This window comes from Pipistrellus hanaki (assembly GCF_964339955.1).
Source record: "Pipistrellus hanaki genome assembly, chromosome: 10".
NCBI lineage: Eukaryota > Metazoa > Chordata > Mammalia > Chiroptera > Vespertilionidae > Pipistrellus > Pipistrellus hanaki.
Genome location: NC_140512.1, coordinates 32610411 through 32629978, shown reverse-complemented (window position 1 = coordinate 32629978; position 19568 = coordinate 32610411). Strand labels below are relative to the sequence as shown.

The 19568-nt window shown below is 41.1% G+C and overlaps 1 protein-coding gene across 11 annotated transcripts in view; it reads left to right on the top strand.

Moving 5' to 3' along the window:
* The window catches only part of ICA1 (islet cell autoantigen 1), a 113215-nt gene that overhangs the window by 67086 nt on the left and 26561 nt on the right, over nt 1–19568 (top strand). For all 11 annotated transcript variants that reach the window (XM_084896688.1, XM_084896685.1, XM_084896684.1 and 8 more), the window contains 2 exons: nt 10833–10958; nt 12165–12263. In XM_084896688.1, the coding sequence (XP_084752814.1) occupies nt 10833–10958; nt 12165–12263 (225 nt within the window). The remainder of the gene's footprint in view (nt 1–10832; nt 10959–12164; nt 12264–19568) is intronic.

Here is a 19568-nt window from a genome sequence, read left to right as displayed (position 1 = left end):
GGCACATCCCCAGTGGGGGGCATGCAAGAGGCAGCTGATCGGATGTTTCTCTCTCATCAATGTTTCTAACTCTCTCTCCCTCTCTCTCTTCCTCTCTGTAAAAAATCAATAAAATATATATATTTTTTAAAAACACAATTTATTTGTTGCTTCCTCCACTCTTTCAGCCTCCCAGGACAATTTATACACCACTCTTTGCCACCTATCATGATCATTTGCCTGTTAGTGTAGCTCATCTTCCAGACTTAGGTCCTTGAAGAAAGAAGCCATGTCTGATTAACACAGTGTTTCCTACAGCATCACCTAACACAGGGTCTTCCATGCCTGGGAATCACAGCTGTCCATTACCGAGTACTTCCTGTGCACCCAGCATTGGGTGCATGTTGTATCCATACACTACAGACCTCATCTGTATATATTTCCTCCTTTAATCCTAATAACAGCCCTGAAAGGTACAGTGTCTCTGTTTACTAACTTGGAAATTAAGACTCAAATTAAAGCACTCGTTCCAGGTCATGGAGACAATAAATCTAAGTGCAAATATTTGAACCCACATAACTCTGACTCAAAGAGCATGTCCTTAACCTTTTCACTCCAGGAGGCTGGTCTCAAACTTAGTGATATCATCACTTGGAGGGCTTGTTAAGACATATTGTTGAGCCCTATCCTACTTTCTGATTCAGATCTGGGGTGGGGCCAGGAATTACATTTCTAAGAAGCTCCCAGGTGATGCTGATGTTGCTGGTCCGGGAAGCACATTTTGAGAACCACTGCATATGCATCATCATTGATCAGTGAATAAATGGATGAATGATGGATCATTGGATTTAGTGTTCCATAAGTCTGCTCTGCATGTTATACATTAGGCACATCCATCTATTCAGTTATTATTCTTAAAAGATCAGGGTAAAAATTGAGTTTTATTCCAAATATCAGTTACCACTATCTCATAGTATTGCTTAAGTTTGAATTTGAGCTGACTTTTCCTATTTTTTTAACCAAAAAAAAAAAAAATATTTTATCTTTTCCCTTTTCATATCTTAAAAATGTTTAGTTCAAAATAATGTTAAAGGTAGTTGATCGCTTTCTCCCCTCTCCGAGGGGATACTCCTGGGTATATATTTAACATACAATAGGTATTTAATCCACAGTAGGTTGTTGGGTTTTATTTCAAGGTAAGAATTTCTCTCCAAACCTAGATGTATTCTAAAGGGATTATTTGTAAGAAGCCTAAGAAGAGAGAAAGCTGTCTTGTGATTTTCATATTGTGATACTATTCCCTCAGGAGCATGATTAAAGCAAATTTCCTTTTTTTCTGCTCTATTTCCCCTCTTAACAAAACAAGCCATGATATGAATTCAGCCATTATTGCAGAGTAAAGAGCGGAACCCCTCCGCTGTTGAGCACGTTTCACTTAATAGAGAACAAGTACAGCCGCGGCCAAGGGCAGTGCACCCGCCCTTCCTGCCCTCCTCCCGGAGTCTGGAAATGGCCTTGAAGCATGTCCATAGTTGAGAGCCCCACATTCTTCTATAGGAACAGGATGAGCTGAGTGTTATCCACAGGAAAGCAAGCACCGCAGGACATTTCTGAGCACTCCTGTCCAGCATGGTTGGCCACACAGTTACCGATTCAGCAGGCACAGTGATCAGGGTCTTGCTGTGGACCTTGAAAGACAATTGACGTAGATGATGCTAGCACATTAACTCCCTGTTTTTATTCCATCGGTGAGATAAACATCTTAATGGAATCTAAGAAGTAACTTTCTGTGTTAGTGATAATACACAGAAAAAATAAATGTCTGTTTTAGATCATTCTCAGGGTATTTTTCAAGGACTGTGTTATTTTCTGTTATTTTTGCCCATATCTCATCTTCCTGGCAATTGGAAAATTCTCTGAGAATGGGGACCATGCCTCATTCATCATTGTTAAATGTTTCTATCTCATGTGACCCTCACCCCCAACCCTACAGAGGCAAATTGACCTGCATTGGGCTAAATACAAGACCTTCACATAAGTCCCAATGATAGCATTAGTTAATTTAACATTCGGATCATCTTCTACATAGTTCTAGATACTATATTTATATTGTATATTTAGTTTGCATCTGGGTTGTGTTCTTTTTACCTTTTCAGGTAATGGGAATGCTGGTAATGCCTTACTTTTATTTTTTTTTAATTTTTATTGGATTTATTGGGGTTAAATTTCTTAACTAAGGACTAAAAATTACATTTAACCAAATGGCTAAAATTAAATGGACTGACAATCACAAATGCTAGTGAGAATGTGGAGCAATTGAAATTACATTGCTGGTGGGAGCATAAACTGATGGAACTACTTTAGAAAACTGGCATTATCTACTAAAAATAATGTACTTCTGGGCCTATACCCAAGGATAATGAGTAAAACTCATGTGCAAGAATGTTCATAACAGTGTTATTCAGAACAGCCACAAAGTGAAACCAAACCAAATACCCATCAACAATTGTATGGACAAATTAATTGTGTTATTGTTCATTCAATAGGATGCCATATACCAATGAAAAAGAATTACCTATTGCTACATTGCCATAATATGGCTGAATCTCAAGAGCATGATGCTGAAAGAAAGCAGTCATCACAGAGTATGTAGCATATGATTTCCTTTACATGAGATTCATAATCAGCCAACTGTAATCTATGGTGATTGAGGTCGGAATACTGAGTACTGGTTCTGTTTTTGAGAAGGTATGACCTGGAGTGGAACACAAAGGCGTCTGATGGAATACTGAAAATGTTGTACGCATTCATTTGGGTGGTTATTGTATGTATGTATACATATTTTAATGCTTATGGAGCGAATTTTAATGTACTTCATTGTAAGTTATTACCTCATTAAACCGTTAAAAATAACTGAAACTAAGTAGTTTAAGGAAAGGTAGGACGAGAGGCATAGAGCATATATGAAAGAAAACACAGCCCCACATGATTCTGACTGACACAATTATTTAGAAGCACTTTAAAGGAAAAGGACCATGGTTATGAGAGGTGCTCTTTCTGTTTATGTACATATCCAGCTTTCTACTTTCTTCACCATTTCAAGCATATATTTCCAGCCCTATGTATCAAGAAATTTCTTCTATGTAAAAATATTTTTAAAAAAATGACTTTCTCCTTTTTCAAGAAAAGTATTATTCACATTTGGAAGCTAGTTTGGGGAACTTGGGCTGAGAGCACTAGAAGTTCCCCAGAGTCAGCTAGGAATTCTAATGATGAAACGCCAAAGAATTTTCCAGTAGTTTCACTGTTTTCATCCCAACCCGCCTTGCTTCTGTACAACATTTCTTTAAAAATTCAGTAGCATTTAAATGAATTTTGAACATGTTAGTAAGCATCAGATATTATTGATGGCATTCTTGTTGATGATCAAAGTAGTAATGGAAGTAGGTCTTTGGATAGTTGGCAATTAATTGTCTGTGGCATCATTAGACTTGAACCCAGTGCTATATCTAGTATCTTATCATTTAACTAGCCTCTTCTTTAAGCCATCCCTATATTAGGTAGAATGGTCTAGGTTAGGCTGTGGTACAAAGAGACACTCAAAATTCCATCGTTCCATGGCTTAAACTAATAGGAGTTTTGCTTTGTTTTGTTTCTGCTGACAAAATAGTCCTGGGCAGATGTTCAGGTTGGTGGAAGAGCTCTCCTCCAAGATGTCATTCAGAGACCCATGCTGACAACAGCTTCGCAATCCTTAAATCTGCCTCCCAGCATTCCTAGCTGTGGACATCCCAGTCGTCCCCAAAGGAAACAGGGCAGGCCGATGCCTGTGTAGAAAGGCTTTATGGGCCAAGCCTGGAAAGGCTGCATGTTGCTTGTGCTCACATTCCACTGGAGAGAACTTGGTCCAGTGGCCACACCTATTTTCAGGGGAGTCTGGAAAATATAGAAAGGCCAATGAATGTTTATGGACAGCGAGCAGCCTCAGCCACAAGAACACTTGCTCATCATCCTGAAAATCTGAAATGTTCTTAGGCCTCTCCTGACAAAGGGAATCATCACCGGCGCCAAACTTCAATGGCTTGGGTGTGTGCAGAGAACACATATAACACACATTTTCCAGGACAGCCTGTTAGAGTATATTGGAATGAAGTGATTTTTAGCAGGAAAGAGCAGAGAGATGCTATAGAAATATATGGACTCTCAACATAGACGGTGTTTTAAAGACTCAGACTAATGAGAAATTGAAGGAGCTGGGCAGGCTTCCTTCTTGGCATACAATTACGGTGGCAGTGTCTTCTAAAAAGAAGAGACCACACCAAGCAACAGGATGTCAGTCACTAGACCATAAAAGTGGAGGCTACAGACACGAAGCTTGTGATGCTGTATATTACTGGGTACCAGTGAAAAGCTGTTTATTTGGCTAGCATTTTTTAGCTCCTACTATCAGTTTGGATGTGGGTTTATATTTTAAACAAGAGGAGATTTATTACCTAAAAATTTGGGTAACAAAATCAAGATATGGTTCCTACCACAAGCTCCCTGGAGAATGCAGAAGCCAATTAAAGTCAATTATTATCTAATAAAGAGTTGTAGGAACATGACAAAGGAGGAACCTCTGGAAGTCATATTCGGGGATTGAAACATGCTTTATTTATTTAAGAGGAGAAAGAAAATGAATCATCAATTTTATTGTTCCACTTATTTATGCATTCATTGGTTATTTCTTGAATGTGCCCTGACTGGGGATTGAACCCACAACCTTGTCGTATCAGGAGGATGCTCTAACCAACTGAGGTACCCAACCAGGACTGAAATGTGCTTCCTAGAAGAGCAGGCACAAGCTGCATTTTGAAGAGCCAACAAAGGAGAATAATAAGGATGTCAGTGGGAACAACATGTGGAAAGGAAAAGGATAAAACTCCTTGGTGAGTTGGGAGATTGCACTGAGAGAAAAGAGTGAGTTGGGCGATTTGCTGGAGAGAAGAGTGAGAGAGAAAGAAGCCAACGATGAAACTAGAGAAGTGGGCCAGGGCCAGATCCTGAAGGGTGTGTGCAAAGGTTACAGAGTGGATTTATGTGGATGTTCTGGGCAACCAGTGAAGGTGTTGTTCTTGCATCAGTCTTTTCAGAAACTCTCTTAACTCCCAGCTCCACCACACTATACAACTCGATGGCAGCAACATGGATCCGTTAAGGGAAAGGCCTGATCTTTTCCCCCATTAACACAACTTCTCAAACGGGATCATTTTCAGCAAATCAGTTCACCTGTTAACGTATGAGTTGGTTTGTGCTTGTGAATTAGATTACTTACATTGAATGGCCATTGATAAGCATAATAAAAATATACTGTAATGTAAAGCATAAGCAGGCATAGATTAGGCGGCCAAGAGACATAAACAAATTCACCAGCCTTGCATGTGTCACATAGGAATGAATAAATAATCAAAAAAGAGTAATAACAAAAGGAATGACATATTTTTAAAACCACAGTAAAATATAAGAAATACCAATGGAAGAAAATGATAGTACTGTAATCTTGGACACTCTCCTGAAATGTGTGCTTCTCAGATTAGAGAGAAATTGATAAAGCTGGTGTCCGGGCTCAGTCTTGTGACCCTAGTTAATATTTCCACTAATGGCCCAAGAGGAAGTGAACCCAGTCGGTCAAGTATTCTGATGACAGAATTGCCTTATGTTAACAGAAAAAAATAATTTACCAGCTGAGCAAACATTAAGAATGCTGAGGAAGTGCGGTAGCTAGCTAAATTAATCTGAACTGTATCTGCATGTTATAAAGTACATGGCTATGAATAATTTTAGCAGTATTTATTTCAACTTGCCAAGGGCTTAAAAACAGAATACCCTGAACTCAGATTTTTACATGAATGGATGCATTATTGCATAGTGAGTCCTGTATTGTATTTTAAAACAAGAAGCCAGAATCTCAACTTTAACATATTAGAATATTTTTATGTAATGAAAAGGTGGCAAGCAAAAAGAGTAGTAGACAAACCGCTGACACTCCCCCATGTGGGGTATTCCACAGTCCATCTTACCAGATTGACATTTGCTACAATTGGGAAAGCAAAAATGATTCAGTGAAATGAGGGTGGACTTTCACATCCTGCCCCTCCCCTGCCAGTCAAATTAGCTTGAGCAAGTTACTCAATGGTTCTGAAACCTGGTTTCCTTCTCTGCGAAACAGAAACCAAAGTATGGTGTGGTGTGGGAGTGTTGTGAGAATCAGACGAGGGTGTGTGCGTGTACGTGTTACACCCACTCGGTAAAATGGTGGTGGCATCGGTGGGGAAGAGGGACAGTGTATGGGAACGTGTGACAGCCGTTGGGTACACAGCATGCTGTGCTCTGTCCAAGAGCAGAGTTACGGCCTCAGTGTTCACTCTTCTGGTACCCTCTCCTTATTTTTCAGTGTTTTGCATCCCTTACCCTTATGAAATTGAATATTTAGCGTTCACCCTCATGCAGCACATAATCGAGGGCAGCTGGGCAGACATAGGAGCAAGTAGCGCTTAGGATAGTTTGTGTCAGGAGGGTGATGGCCAAGTGCATTGACTGCAGAGAGGAAGAGATGCTCACCCAGCTGAGGAGCGTTACAGAAAAAGGTTCTCAGAAGAGTAAACCTTTGAGTGGAAACTTAAAGGTGAGTAAGAGTTACCATGTAAACAACAAGGGGAGGTCTTTCCAGGCAGAGGAAATGAACAAAAATGTGGAGGTGGGTTTGCTATGGTTTGGGTGGAGAATGGCAGCTCAGTGTGCCCAGAGGGTATGGTGCCTGCGGAGGGATATGGGAGAGCAGGCGATGGGCCACAGGAAGGTTTTGGTGGGGATCGTATATTTTAGACAAGAGGAGACAACATCCAACCTGGCCAGATCCTGACCTTTCTATGTCACTGCTATCTGGTTTTAGGCAGAGCATTTTGTCCCTGAGTGTTCTCCTCTATAAAAATGGAACATTGGTGAAACATTGCTCACATTAAATGGTTACTCTTTTATTCTCCTCGTCTAACTTGGGACACATGATTAAGTGAAATAAAGCAGAGTGGAAACTCTCTTCTCTGGGAACTCAAAAGAGAGCGGTCTGCGGTGTGGGCCCCATTTCTCCTGAATCATTGCTGAGATAATTACTTGATTAACGGATGAATATGCCCTAACTGGTTTGGCTCAGTGAATAGAGCATCGGCCTGTGGACTGAAAGGTCCCAGGTTCAATTCCAGTCAAGGGTATGTACCTTGGTTGTGGGCACATCCCCAGTAGAAGGTGTGCAAGAGGCAGCTGATTGATGTCTCTCTCCCATCAATGTTTCTAACTATCCGTCTCCCTCTCTGTAAAAAACCAATAATATATATATTTTTTTAAAAAAAGATATTCATCCACTGCAATATTTTGTACATTCCTAGAAAATCACCCTGTGTTCCCCTGTCCCAGGTGACTTTTGCACTCGTGACCAGAAAGCATGTTACAGACCTGAGTTCTGAAGTGCAGAGTAGGGAGGAAACTTGGATGGCTTTCATTATCTAAGAATGAGCATCTGAATAAAGGCTGCATGGCATGTTTGTATAAAGGGGTTGAGATTATATCCCCATCCCATAGTTGAGTGATTATTTCCAACAGAAAATAAGATCCTATGCCTTCCAGGTTTAAAGGCTTCCAATGTCTTTCCACTGCTTCTAAGATAAAACCTAAAATCCTGAGCATGTCTATAAGAGCCCTGCACCAGGATGTGCCCTCACCCACCTCTCTTGCCTCATCTCATACCACCCTTCTGCTTTTTCTCAGCAACCCAACTGTACTGGCCTCCTGTGACCTGCCGTCTTGCCCCACCCCCCCACCCCCCAATCCCAGGGCCTTTGCACATGCTTCTCTGCTGGAGCACTCTCTCTCCCTGCTCAGTTAACCATGCTCAGTCCTTCAGAAGAGAGCTTGTGCACTGCTTCTTTGGAGAGCGTCTTCTGAGTTAGATTCCTTGGTAAATCATTCTCGTGTGGGATTATATGGCTTTCCTTCTGAGCATATCAGTCAGTTTGTTGTTATGCCCTCGCTGGTGTGAAAATGCCCGTTGGACTTTTAGTTCTGTGAGGACAGAGACCACCTTCATTTTACTCACTGCTACCTGCTTGTAGAAAATAAATATTTGAATGAATAGTTTGAGGGAGGAAGACAGAGCCTTTTTCTGGAAGAAAATGTAATAAACAGGATTGCAGTTTTTCTTTATTTCATTAATAAAGGGGGGGAAAACACTTAAGAAAAATTCAAAACTGCTCTCAAATTGTTTGGTTGTAGAGTAATATGAAGAAGACCTTTTTCACTGGCTGGGGAAGCCAGATTGAACTAAGAGGATGAATAGCTTTGGCTTCACCACATATAGTTCAAGTTGCGGCTAAGAGGTAGAATTTCAGGTTAGGAGGAGTAAGTACAGAGAAGTGCCCTGTCATTTTGGCAGTTGGAGACATTGCTCCTTTATCTGGTAAATTGCATTTCTGCAGCCTGGGGAAAAAAGCAGGGTCGTAAAGAGGGTCTAATATGCGAGATCATTTCCTGGAACTTTGAGAATCGGAGGAGGAAGGTGGAGCAACAGAAATAAAATTAAGAAATAAACAAAGGGGACATTTATTTGACTGAAGACATTTTAAAGGACCTTGAAACACAGAGGAGCTCCACAAGATGTTTATGTAATTGAATGTAATTTATCTGAGATTGAAAGGAATAATAATCAAAACAGTTTTCACTTAAGTGCATCTGGAGGCATATGAAATTAGAGTCTTGAAGGTGGCCTGTGCCTGCCTATGTCCTTGGTGTTCTGTCCTCAGGCTGCAGACAGGAAACGTGTTTCGGAGAGCAGGCATGGAGCACAAAATTGTAAATGAACTTGACCATAATCAAAATGCCCCACAGTGTAACATCCTCTTTGTTTGGCAGGGAAAGGGCTCACCATTTGGGAACTCAGCAGTCTGTTAAGTATTTTAATAATCATTGTTGACACACAAAGCATATGGCCTTTCAGAATTCACTGGGTCAAGTGTTGAATCTTCTTCTAGGTTTCTAAAATTACTTTACAGAAATTCAAACACCATTCAATTGGGGCACATTTCAAAGCGTCTTAAGTCCTGAGCTTTGTGTCAGAAGCAAGTAAAATATTTTCTCCTAGGATAGAAGCATATCTCTGAGTAACCAATTCTGTTCATGTAAAGGAAAAGGCATGATTCGCATCCCACAAAAATATTAACTTACCTTTTTATTAACATTTTTATTGATTTTTTACAGAGAGGATAGAGAGTTAGAAACATCGATCAGCTGCCTCTTGCACAACCCATACTGGGGATGTGCCCACAACCAAGGTATTGATACATGCCCTTGACCGGAATTGAACCTTGGATCCTACAGTCTGCAGACACTCTATCCACTGAGCCAAACCAGTTAGGGCTTAATTTACCTTTTGAAATGGCCTGGAAAATGTCTTCATTCAGTCACCAAATATGTATTCAAAACCTACTTTGTACCAGGTGGCCAGATGCTGATCATATAATGGTGTTCGAGGTAGACATTATCCTTGCCCCCAGCATCTATCCTGTGAGAAGGAGCTGTTATTACTCCCAACTCACAGTTTCCTACCTGGTAACTGCCTCTGCGTGAATTAGCTGAGATAAATTAGTATCTGGCTGACTTTCCCTGGTTAAAATATGATGCGTTGATGCCTCAGATTGGAGGAAAGATATATTTTGATGTCTTCATTCTTTATGTACAATAGCTGCATTACATTTTAAAATAGTCAATTTTATTATCAAATAACAAATAGAACTAGAGGCCTAATGCACAAAATTCTTACAAGGGACTTGATCCTCACAGCCCCGGCTTCATCTGGAAGGTCATCCTGAAGGTCGTCCAGATGGTCATTCTGCTGTTCAGCCATTTGGTCAATTTGCATATTATGCTTTTATTATTATAGATAACATATAGATATTCCTGAACCTTTTCCTGACCTTCACTCTGTCCCTGGATTACTAGATGGCTCAGGGATGGATGGAGGATTGCTTGTGCACATACTCAACTAAAAAGATCTGAGCCCTGGCCAGGTGGCTCAGTTGGTTGAAGCATCATGGAGCACACCAGCATGTTGCAGGTTTCATCCCAGGTCAGGGGCATACTGGAGGCTGCCGATCAATATGTCTTTCTCACATCAATGTTTCTCTCTTTTTCTCCTTCCCTCTATTTTTCTCTCCCTTCCTCTCTCTCTAAATTAAATAAAACATATCCTTGGGTGATATTAACTTTTTTAATAAGTTTATTAGTGGAGGTTATTTTCCAGTCTGTATCACAATTCTCTTTTGCAGTACCCTAAATTGGATTTTGGAATAAAATATGGATATGAGTTGGTAAAAAAAAAAAGTAATGTCTGTTGTTAATAGGATTGTATCAATATTAATTTCTTTAAAAAACAAATGTAGCCTGTTGTGTAAGATGTGGAGGCCAGCTTCAAAGATCTATAGGAATCCACTGGGGCAAAGGTTCTCTCCAGGCTACCCTGTGTGTTTCTGGACTTTCCCCCACTGTGGTCAGTTTGCAAGTGGCTTGAAAGGGGAGAATTTTTAATAATGGAATGAAATATATAATTAGGATGGTGATTTTGCTCTGTAATCATAATAGCCAGTACTGTCTTTTTGGTCCTTTGGAGGCAAAGAATGGGTGTTGTAGGTTCTTCTTGGCTGCCTGGAATTTTTCAAAGGTGTTTTCTTATATGAAAGAGATAAGCCCATTATTGGTCTTTTCTAATGGGAAAATTTTAGCTACTTAAGAGTTTGACTGGTTCAAAGTGGTTCCTTTTACTCTCCCAGGTACAAGCACAAGTACGCCTTGCCAAAAAAAGCTTTGACAAATTGAAGATGGACGTGTGTCAAAAAGTGGATCTTCTCGGAGCGAGCAGATGCAATCTCTTGTCTCATATGCTAGCAACATACCAGGTAACAAAGTGATGTCTGTTACAGTGAACCAAGAATGCTGTGAGGTTTAGAAAACAGAAAAAGTGTGTTTGAGCTAAAAGTATGGTTTGGGCATTATGAAATTATGAATGCCTTTCTCATAATTTACTTCCTACATCTCTCCCTTCTAGTGGACTATAGTTTAATCCAACCAAATATTGGCTATCCCTATACATGCACTATAATGCCCCACTTCCCTGCATTGGCATAGGTGGTGATTCCCACCTGAGTGCCCTGCCCCCTTCCATTGGTGACCTTCCAAATCCCACTCTGTTTGATGTACTGGACTGTGTCATCTCCTTCAGAAAGGCTCCTGTGAACTCAGCACCGATCCTGTACTTCTGGCACAGTCACTTACTCCTCAGGCTGTCATCATTCAATGCCCTTGGTTGAATGACCTCGGGTTAGTGCTGTGTGTCCATCAACAGTACCATGAGCACCAACTGAGCATGGGAGGCCGCCCTATAGTGCAGTGGTTGGCAAACTGTGGCTCTCAAGCCACATGCTGCTCTTTGGCCCCTTAATGTGGCTCTTCCACAAAATACCATGGCCTACATGGGTCTATTTTGAAGAAGTGGCATTATAAGAAGTTTTTAAGTTGAAAATATTTGGCTCTCAAAAGAAATTTCAGTCGTTGTACTGTTGATATTTGGCTCTGTTGACTAATGAGTTTGCCGACCACTGCTCTAGTGTTACTGGGAATATAAGAAATAATAAGACCAGATTCTCTGACCCCAAAGGTTTAAGAAGAAAGTGAGAAAATAAAATCTAACTATATTTTCTACACTTCAAGGACAGCCCAGGGTGTGCTAAGTAAAATAAGTTCTATAAAATTTGACCAGTGTTTGAAGAGGGAGAAAATCAATCAGTTGAGGGATCCAGAAAAGTATAGTTAACGATTAGTGCTGGGTTTTGGAAGGTGGATCTGGAATGAGTACAAAGTGGATGGAGAGGAGAATGTCCAGGATGGTAGAGCACATAAGCTACTAGCGTCAGCATATTTGGGGGAACAGGCAGGCACTGAGTTTGGCTGAAATACAGGGGTTCAGTACGACCACAATGGGAAAGGAGTCTGCAGGGAATCATATTTTGGAGGACCTTGACAGCCACAGGTGGCACATTTCTCGGGGGCCCATGACTAGAACTCGGCATTCAAAACTTTAATAGTTTTACCATCTTCTTTTACAGACCACTCTGCTTCATTTTTGGGAGAAAACTTCTCACACTATGGCAGCCATCCACGAGAGCTTCAGAGGTTACCAGCCATATGAATTCACTACATTAAAGGTATGAAAGCTAGAGAGGCCATTAGAAAATCTTACAAAAAGTCGAGCCTCTTTATTCTAACAGACCCCAAGAGCAGAGAAGCAAAGTGAGAATTGTACCCCCAGCAGAGACTTAAAAAAATACTCATTCAAGGATATCTTTGTTGATTTTAGAGAGAGGAAGGGGGGGGGGGGGAAGAGAGAGAGAGAGAGACATTGATGTGAGAGAGAAACATGGGTCTGTTACCTCCCATATGTGCCCCAACTGGGGATCAAACCTCAAACTTGGTATGTACCCTGATCAAGAATTGAACCTATAACCTTTTGGCATATGGGCTTATGCTTCTACCAATTGAGACACCCAGCCAGGGTCCCCAGTGGAGTCTTTTTACTGCATCAGAATTCAAAGCTAGAACTATCTAAATACACAGGTTGAACCTTGAATGGTACATGTTACTAGAAGATGAATTGTGGTGAACTCCAGCGTGAGGCTGGGTCCTGCTCCTTTCAAATGCTAGTTTGACATGGCTAAAGGGAAGAATGTACAAGTCTGGTACACTCTGTTACTTTTTAATTATTAAATTCAGAAATGCTCACTTGAGAAAGTATTTTTTTCTCCCTTACTTCTGGCAAATAACATTTTATTCTGTGAGTACCATCCAGTGTAGAAGTGGATTTTATCATAAAGACTGTAGTAATATTCTCTAATTGAAAAAGCAACATCAAATGCAGTGATTTCTCAACTCAAAAGGGATACATGCACATGTCTGATTCCCAGTTTTGCAGCTGAATGTGGCATCGTTTTGCTTTCTAATGGTTGCTGAGGGTAAGTGCATGGCAAGATAAGAAAACTGTTTGGGTTCCACAAGGATTTGAAGAATGGTGAGCGAACACCAGGTGGCCAGGTCTTATCATTAAAAAGAAAATACCAGGAAAGAACTAGTTCAAGTTCACCTTGACATTACCTTCTTCTGATATTTCAGGCAATTTGTGTCTCATCATCTTTCTTATTAACAAACATTAAAAAGCTATTTTTCTCCATTAAACACATCTTTGATTTAAGATGTTTGTAATGTCATTGCATCTACAGAAATACTAAGACAGAAACCTTTAAGTCCTTGGCCCTTTAAAGGAAAGTTCCAAGGGGAACCCAAGAGAGTCTACTCACCTTGTGATGTACCTGACCTGACACCAGCTAGGACCCCTGGCCATGGGATTGGCTCCTCACAATCCCTCTGTCAGTGGGTCACTTGCTCGCTCACAGCTGCATGGATGGATTCAGAATGTGCCTTCACTTCCATCAGCTGGACTATGAGCACTTGAGGAGAGGTTCCTTTCATTTTCACACAGTGAACCCACAGCCTTCCTCAGCACATGGCAGTGTTGCCCTGTGGGTAAGGACTGAAGCAGTTATCCTGACCAAGGCCTATTGATTTAAATGAGAAAAAGAAAGGAACGTAGTTATAAAGAATAAAGTGACAATAAATCCGTACCTATCAATAACACTTTATATGTAAATAGCTTAAATGGCCCAATCAAAAGACATGGGGTGGTTGAATGGATAAGAAACTAAAACCCTTACATATGATGTCTACAAGAGACCCACCTCAGCACAAAAGACTAGACTAAAAGTAAAAGGGTAGAAAAAGATCTTTTATGCAAATGGAAATGACTATAAAAAGTTGGGTAGCAATTCCTTTAGCTGACAAAAACAGACTTTAAAACAAAGACCATATAAGAGACAGAGGAGGACTCTACATAATGATAAAGAGAGCAATCCAACAAGATGATATAATCCTTGTAAACATTTATGCACCCAACATAGGAGCACTAAATATATAAAGCAAATCCTAATGGACGTAAAGGGAGAGGTCAACAGTAATGCAGTCATAGTAGGGGATTTTAACATCACATTGACATCAATGGCTAGATCTTCAGACAGAAAATCAAAAAGGAGCCAGCAGCCTTAAATGACACACTAGATCAGATGGATTTAATTGATATCTTTAGATTGATTAAAACTAGTACAACTCACCCTATTTACAGTTTTTACACAGGCCTGAGAAGAATCCTATGGCTTATTCTTTGATAAAGCAGAGAGGGCATGAATGTGCATCAGATTTTATTTTATGCTACCTACAACTTCAGAGTTTGTCTTTTGAAAGACAATTGTACATAACACAAATCAGCCAGGTAGAAGATAAAGTGATGCCTACCCCAAATATGACTTAAAAGAAGCTCAGGTGTGAGTCGATTGCATACAAAGAACGATATGAAATTGAATTTGTGCCACAAGAATGGAAGAATCCTTCTGTGTTTCCCTGGCCTCCAGTGAAGAGGGAAATATGGCTCCCGAATTTTTGCCATGATATTTGATTCTGCTGAGAGGATCAAGCTGATTATGTTAGAGGACTTCTGGGCAGGGAACTTAGTGAAAGTTTGATGGCAATGGTTCAGGACATAATTGCAAATATTTTGGGCAGATGACTCTCCATTGCCTTTCACATCCCCGGAGCCTTCCTTAAATTATGGGTTAAGTACCAGTTTATGGTTTACTTGTAATACAAACTCAGTAGCAGTAATACATCTGTTAAGGTATAATATGATTATGGTAATACCAAATATGTTAAGTGTCCAGAAATCAACAAACTCTGCTTTTATTACCTCTCTTGAATGCTATTCATTTAGACTCTCAAGCTAATGGCTAATTATTTTTATATGGATTCAAACCTGTGTAATAGAATCCTGTTATTCCACAGCCCATCATTGCATAGACAGAGGTCCGTGCTTTTCCTATTGTATGCCATGAAACATAAAAATGAAAACCATCAGTACCTTCTATGTCGCCACCAAGCCTGAGGATATTACCTAACTTACTAACTCTGTTGCCCAAACATATTTTTTACACACATGCCTTATGGTTAGATTTTGATTTGATCAAGTCATCTTTTAATGTATGTAATTTTCTTCTGAAGGGTACTGTATTTCCATAATGGATACTTTGGTATTTAAATAGATATTTTCACGATTTATTTGTTCTCTGGATTTACCTAAGTAAACAGTCGCTTAACTGCCTTTTGGGTCTCTGGCTAGACAGAAAGCATTGTCTTTGGAGAGGATTGCCAGGCTTGGTTAATGAAAAGCGACCCATTTGTTTTCTTTGCTGCGGGGTGTATTCTGAGTGTGTTGATAATTGTGCCACCGCAGCTGTATTTCCTGACTGTTAGTTTTATGCTTGATGAAGGATGATAATTAATGTGTTAAACACTCAGTGCATCCTGTTTGGAGGGAAGAGTCTTTTGCTGCAGAATTGCAAGGATGTAACTCATGCCCCTGAAGTTTGTTTTATTGCTAATGAGCTTTTCTCTACAAAATAGGTACAGTTCTTTTTCAAAATCACTTTATTATACACGTGAATTGAAAAATATCCATGTCACCGTCTTGACATTTTATATTTTTGGTAATGGTGTGTGTGTGTGTGTGTGTGTCTGTGTATATGTGTGTGAGAGAGAGAGAGAGTGAGAGAGAGAGAGAGAAAAAAAAGGGAGGGAGAGAGAGAAAGAGAGGGAACTGCTTTTACTTGGGCCTGGTGCAATTCTGTTGACTCTACTTTTCGTGACATAGTCTTTTCATTTTAATTTATGATTTTTGTAGAATGTTAACTTCATGGCAAATTTAGCATTGAAATTCAATATTATAAAATTTTGTGATCTAATCATTTTAACAGCTCATTTTAAATTTTTAAAGTAGAGAGACTATGTCTAAGTGATTTCCAATAAAAGAAGCAGTGCTGTAATTTCACATTTTAAAACAATAAATATTTATTGACTCATTAAAATGCTACAAAGCATATGCATTTTGCATGCGTTATCATTAATGTGCTAATTTTATACTGATTCTGAGTCATCTGGAAATGTCTCTCACATGGCAGAAATTACCAAGTCATAGGGACAGGGGCGGAATGTTCCTAGCCCATCTTGAAAGCACTGTCCCTTCTTTAGAGAAAGTGATTTAGACTTAGAGTTTAAAGCATTATTTAAAAATCTAAATGAGATGCTGTCTGTAGGAAAGCAGTACCATCTTCAGTTACCAACCCTCAGATGTGCTCATGTTTATCTCATCCTTCCAGGATGACATTTGCTTGCAAATGTCCCCATGAATCCAGAACAGACATGGGAGAGGGGGGCGGGTGTGTGTGTGTGTGTGTGGGGGGGGGGGGGTGAGCACTAGGACATCAGAAGTAGTGGCTTTTCTCCGGAAATTCTAAAATCCTGTTTGTGACAGTGGCCTTGTGGTCTTTACGTAGCATGCTGGCATGCGGTTGAGTTCAATGTCTGCAGGAGGAGTGAGCATGGGACCCTTTGAAGGGTCCAGCACTTATTCAGAGCTGGCAGAAGAGAAGGCATGTCCTCTGCACTTGTATTTGCAAGGAGACCAGAGTGGCTGCATTTAATGAAAATGTCTGGTAGCAGGGTGGCTGCCTGTGATGTGCCCATTCCAGTGATTTGGAGGGAAAGCCAGGTTTTTCCTTCTGGACACAGAGAGCCGGCAGACCTGGCTTTAAATCCAGCGTGTCAGTTTCCAGTTGTGTGGTGGTGGTGTTTGCAGTAACGGTGTCAGCCATGGTGGTGGCACCAGCAGCCCCAGTGGGGGTAATAGGGATGGATTATCAGGAATGCTGTAATCGCAAGCATGTCAAACTCCTGGCCCTGAGGGCCACATGCCTCGTTTTTTTTGGCCTGTGTTAGCCTTTGAGTTTGACATGCTTGCTGTAATGGGTCCAGAAGGTAGCCATTGGCAGTATCGTATCGATGTAGAAGTGCTTGTTGAGGTTGCCAGGTTCTGTAGCCCTGGCAAAGCTTAAGTTACTTTCTTACTCATCATCTTCACCCTGGTTGATTGGCACCGCAGTGAGTTTCACAGGCAAAGCTGTGAATGGCAGTGGGATAGGAGATGTCTCAGATCTTTCCCAGGTAACCCAACCCACTCCCTCCCTGACCCCCAGGATGCTCCAGAGCTCCTTCCCAAACCTTTCCTTCAGCCCTGCAGGCCAGTCTGGGCTCATCTAATACCCACAGGGATAGGAGAGGGGAAGGGAGAGGGCAGGTCCATAAACAAGAAAGGAAAGAGCGCTCCCACCCCTGCAACAGGGCTCATTCTAAAAATGCAGTTGGGCTTTGCAACGGGCTCTTGGTGTGTGCCAGATTTTGAACTCTGAGGAAACCTGAATGTGCAAACCTAACTCTGAACATGTTCAAAAATAACCACTGAAACAGATGTGCCACTGTTCCCTCCGGTCTCCCGGGGTCTAAGACGTAGCGCTGTCATGTGGAACATCATTCCGGAGACCAGAATGCTTTTAGCTTTCACAATTCAGAAATCCTCCTCTTCTAAATTTTGTTTTTCTCAGATTCGTATGCCTAACAGCCTTCTTCCACCCACCTCCACATTTCTCAGTTAATCACTTGAACATTTACCGACAAGCCACATGGCTCTGTAGTTACTTGCTTTGAAAATAAAGCCATAATCGTTTTTATGAAAATTGGGTAAATATCTCTGCAATGCTGTTTTCGTTGCCAGTCCCAACATGGCAATTACTCATGGCCGGCATCCAGGAGATCCTTTCAGACTTTCAAGTTTTCTCTCAGTGTCATTACTTTACACAGCATTTAGCAGAGCGATTTTTTTTTTCTTACCTAAGCTCCTCTGGGCCAGCTCATTGCAAACAGCAAACTGGGATGCATCCAGGTCACTGGGAGAGAAGTGGTTAGAGGGGTTGACCACGTTCACCGCTGACCTCTGCGGTGGGCAAGCCAGAGTTAGCCTTCATCCAGATGGTCACTGTTCATCCAGCCCTTATGATGACTGATGTTTGTCCTTCTGGGCAGCTGGTCCCTTGGGTTCTCCTCACAGTTGGAGTTCTTCTCCACCCCCTCCTCTTCTCATTCCCTAAGTCTTTGTCAAGGGGAAAGTCTTTGACATTCCCATTGTGTGTGTGGGTGGTTCCTTTATGCCAAGCACTCTGCTATGGGTGAGGTGTGGGAATGTCTAAGAGAGTTTGTCATGCAATGCGTGGCTCTAATGTACCAAGGTTGGGGATTCTAGTTAATTATGCTGTTAGGTTCTGCGTTGGCATGTAGAAAGTGAGGTGCATATGTTATAGTTAGCCCTCGAAATAACCTTGGGAAGATGGGCATCCTCGTCGTTTTTGCATGTTTCCAAGTGGAAATCAAAGCTCAGAAATGTCTAGTAATTCCCCCAAGACCACACATCCAGGATGTCCTGGAAGAAATGCCACAGGTATGCTCCCATGTGGCAGAAGAGCAGGAGAAAGCAGAAGTGCGATCTTTAGAAGGTACAGGGGCAAGACGCTGGCCAGGTAGCTCAGTTGGTTAGAGCATCCTCCCGCTCCATCGAGGTTATGTGATCAATCCCTGTCAGAAACAACCAATGAATGCATACATAAGCAGAATAACAAATTGATGTTTCTCTCCCTTCCCCCCTCTCTAATCAGTAAACAAAATTTTTTAAAAGATACAGCTGCAACCTTCCAATTAAAAATAACATTTTGCCGGGACCGGTTTGGCTCAGTGGATAGAGCGTCGTCCTGCGGACTGAAAGGTCCCAGGTTCGATTCCGGGCAAGGGCATGTACCTTGGCTGCGGGCACGTCCCCTGTGGGGGGTGTGCAAGAGGCAGCTGATCGATGATTCTCTCTCATCGATGTTTCTAACTCTCTATCCCTCTCTCTTCCTCTCTGTGAAAAATCAATAAAATATATTTAAAAAAAATAAAAAAAAAAAAAAATAACATTTTGAAGTGTTTGCTTGTAGGCGAAAGCCTGTTACTTCACCTCTCTGAGTCTTCGTTTTCATATTGGGAGACCAGGAAAACTGTTTTTCTGGGCTTTGTGAGATGTGCAAATCATGCAGTGCAGTACCTGATACAAGATGAACCCTTATGACCTCTAATTCCTTTTAGATTTTAAGTCATTGAAAAGAAAGCACCCTTTAAGTGCTTCCCATGAGCTTGGTACTGTGTGAAAGCATTGTCTCAGTTCATCATCACAATGTCCCAGGAAAGGCAGACTTGATATTCGTCTCATTGTTCTGATGCGTAAACAGAGGCCCCAAGAGGGGAGACCATTTTCCATGTCACAGTACTACATAACCCACTGCCAAAGTCCATCTCGTTTCAGGACACTAGGATGCCTTCCCAGTGCCACTTTTCCTTTTTATGTTAAAGAATAAGATTATATAAATTACAGTTGTGTTTATTTTTCCCTCAGTTTAATCCTCAATATTTTGTTCGAGAGTACCTTCTGGTCC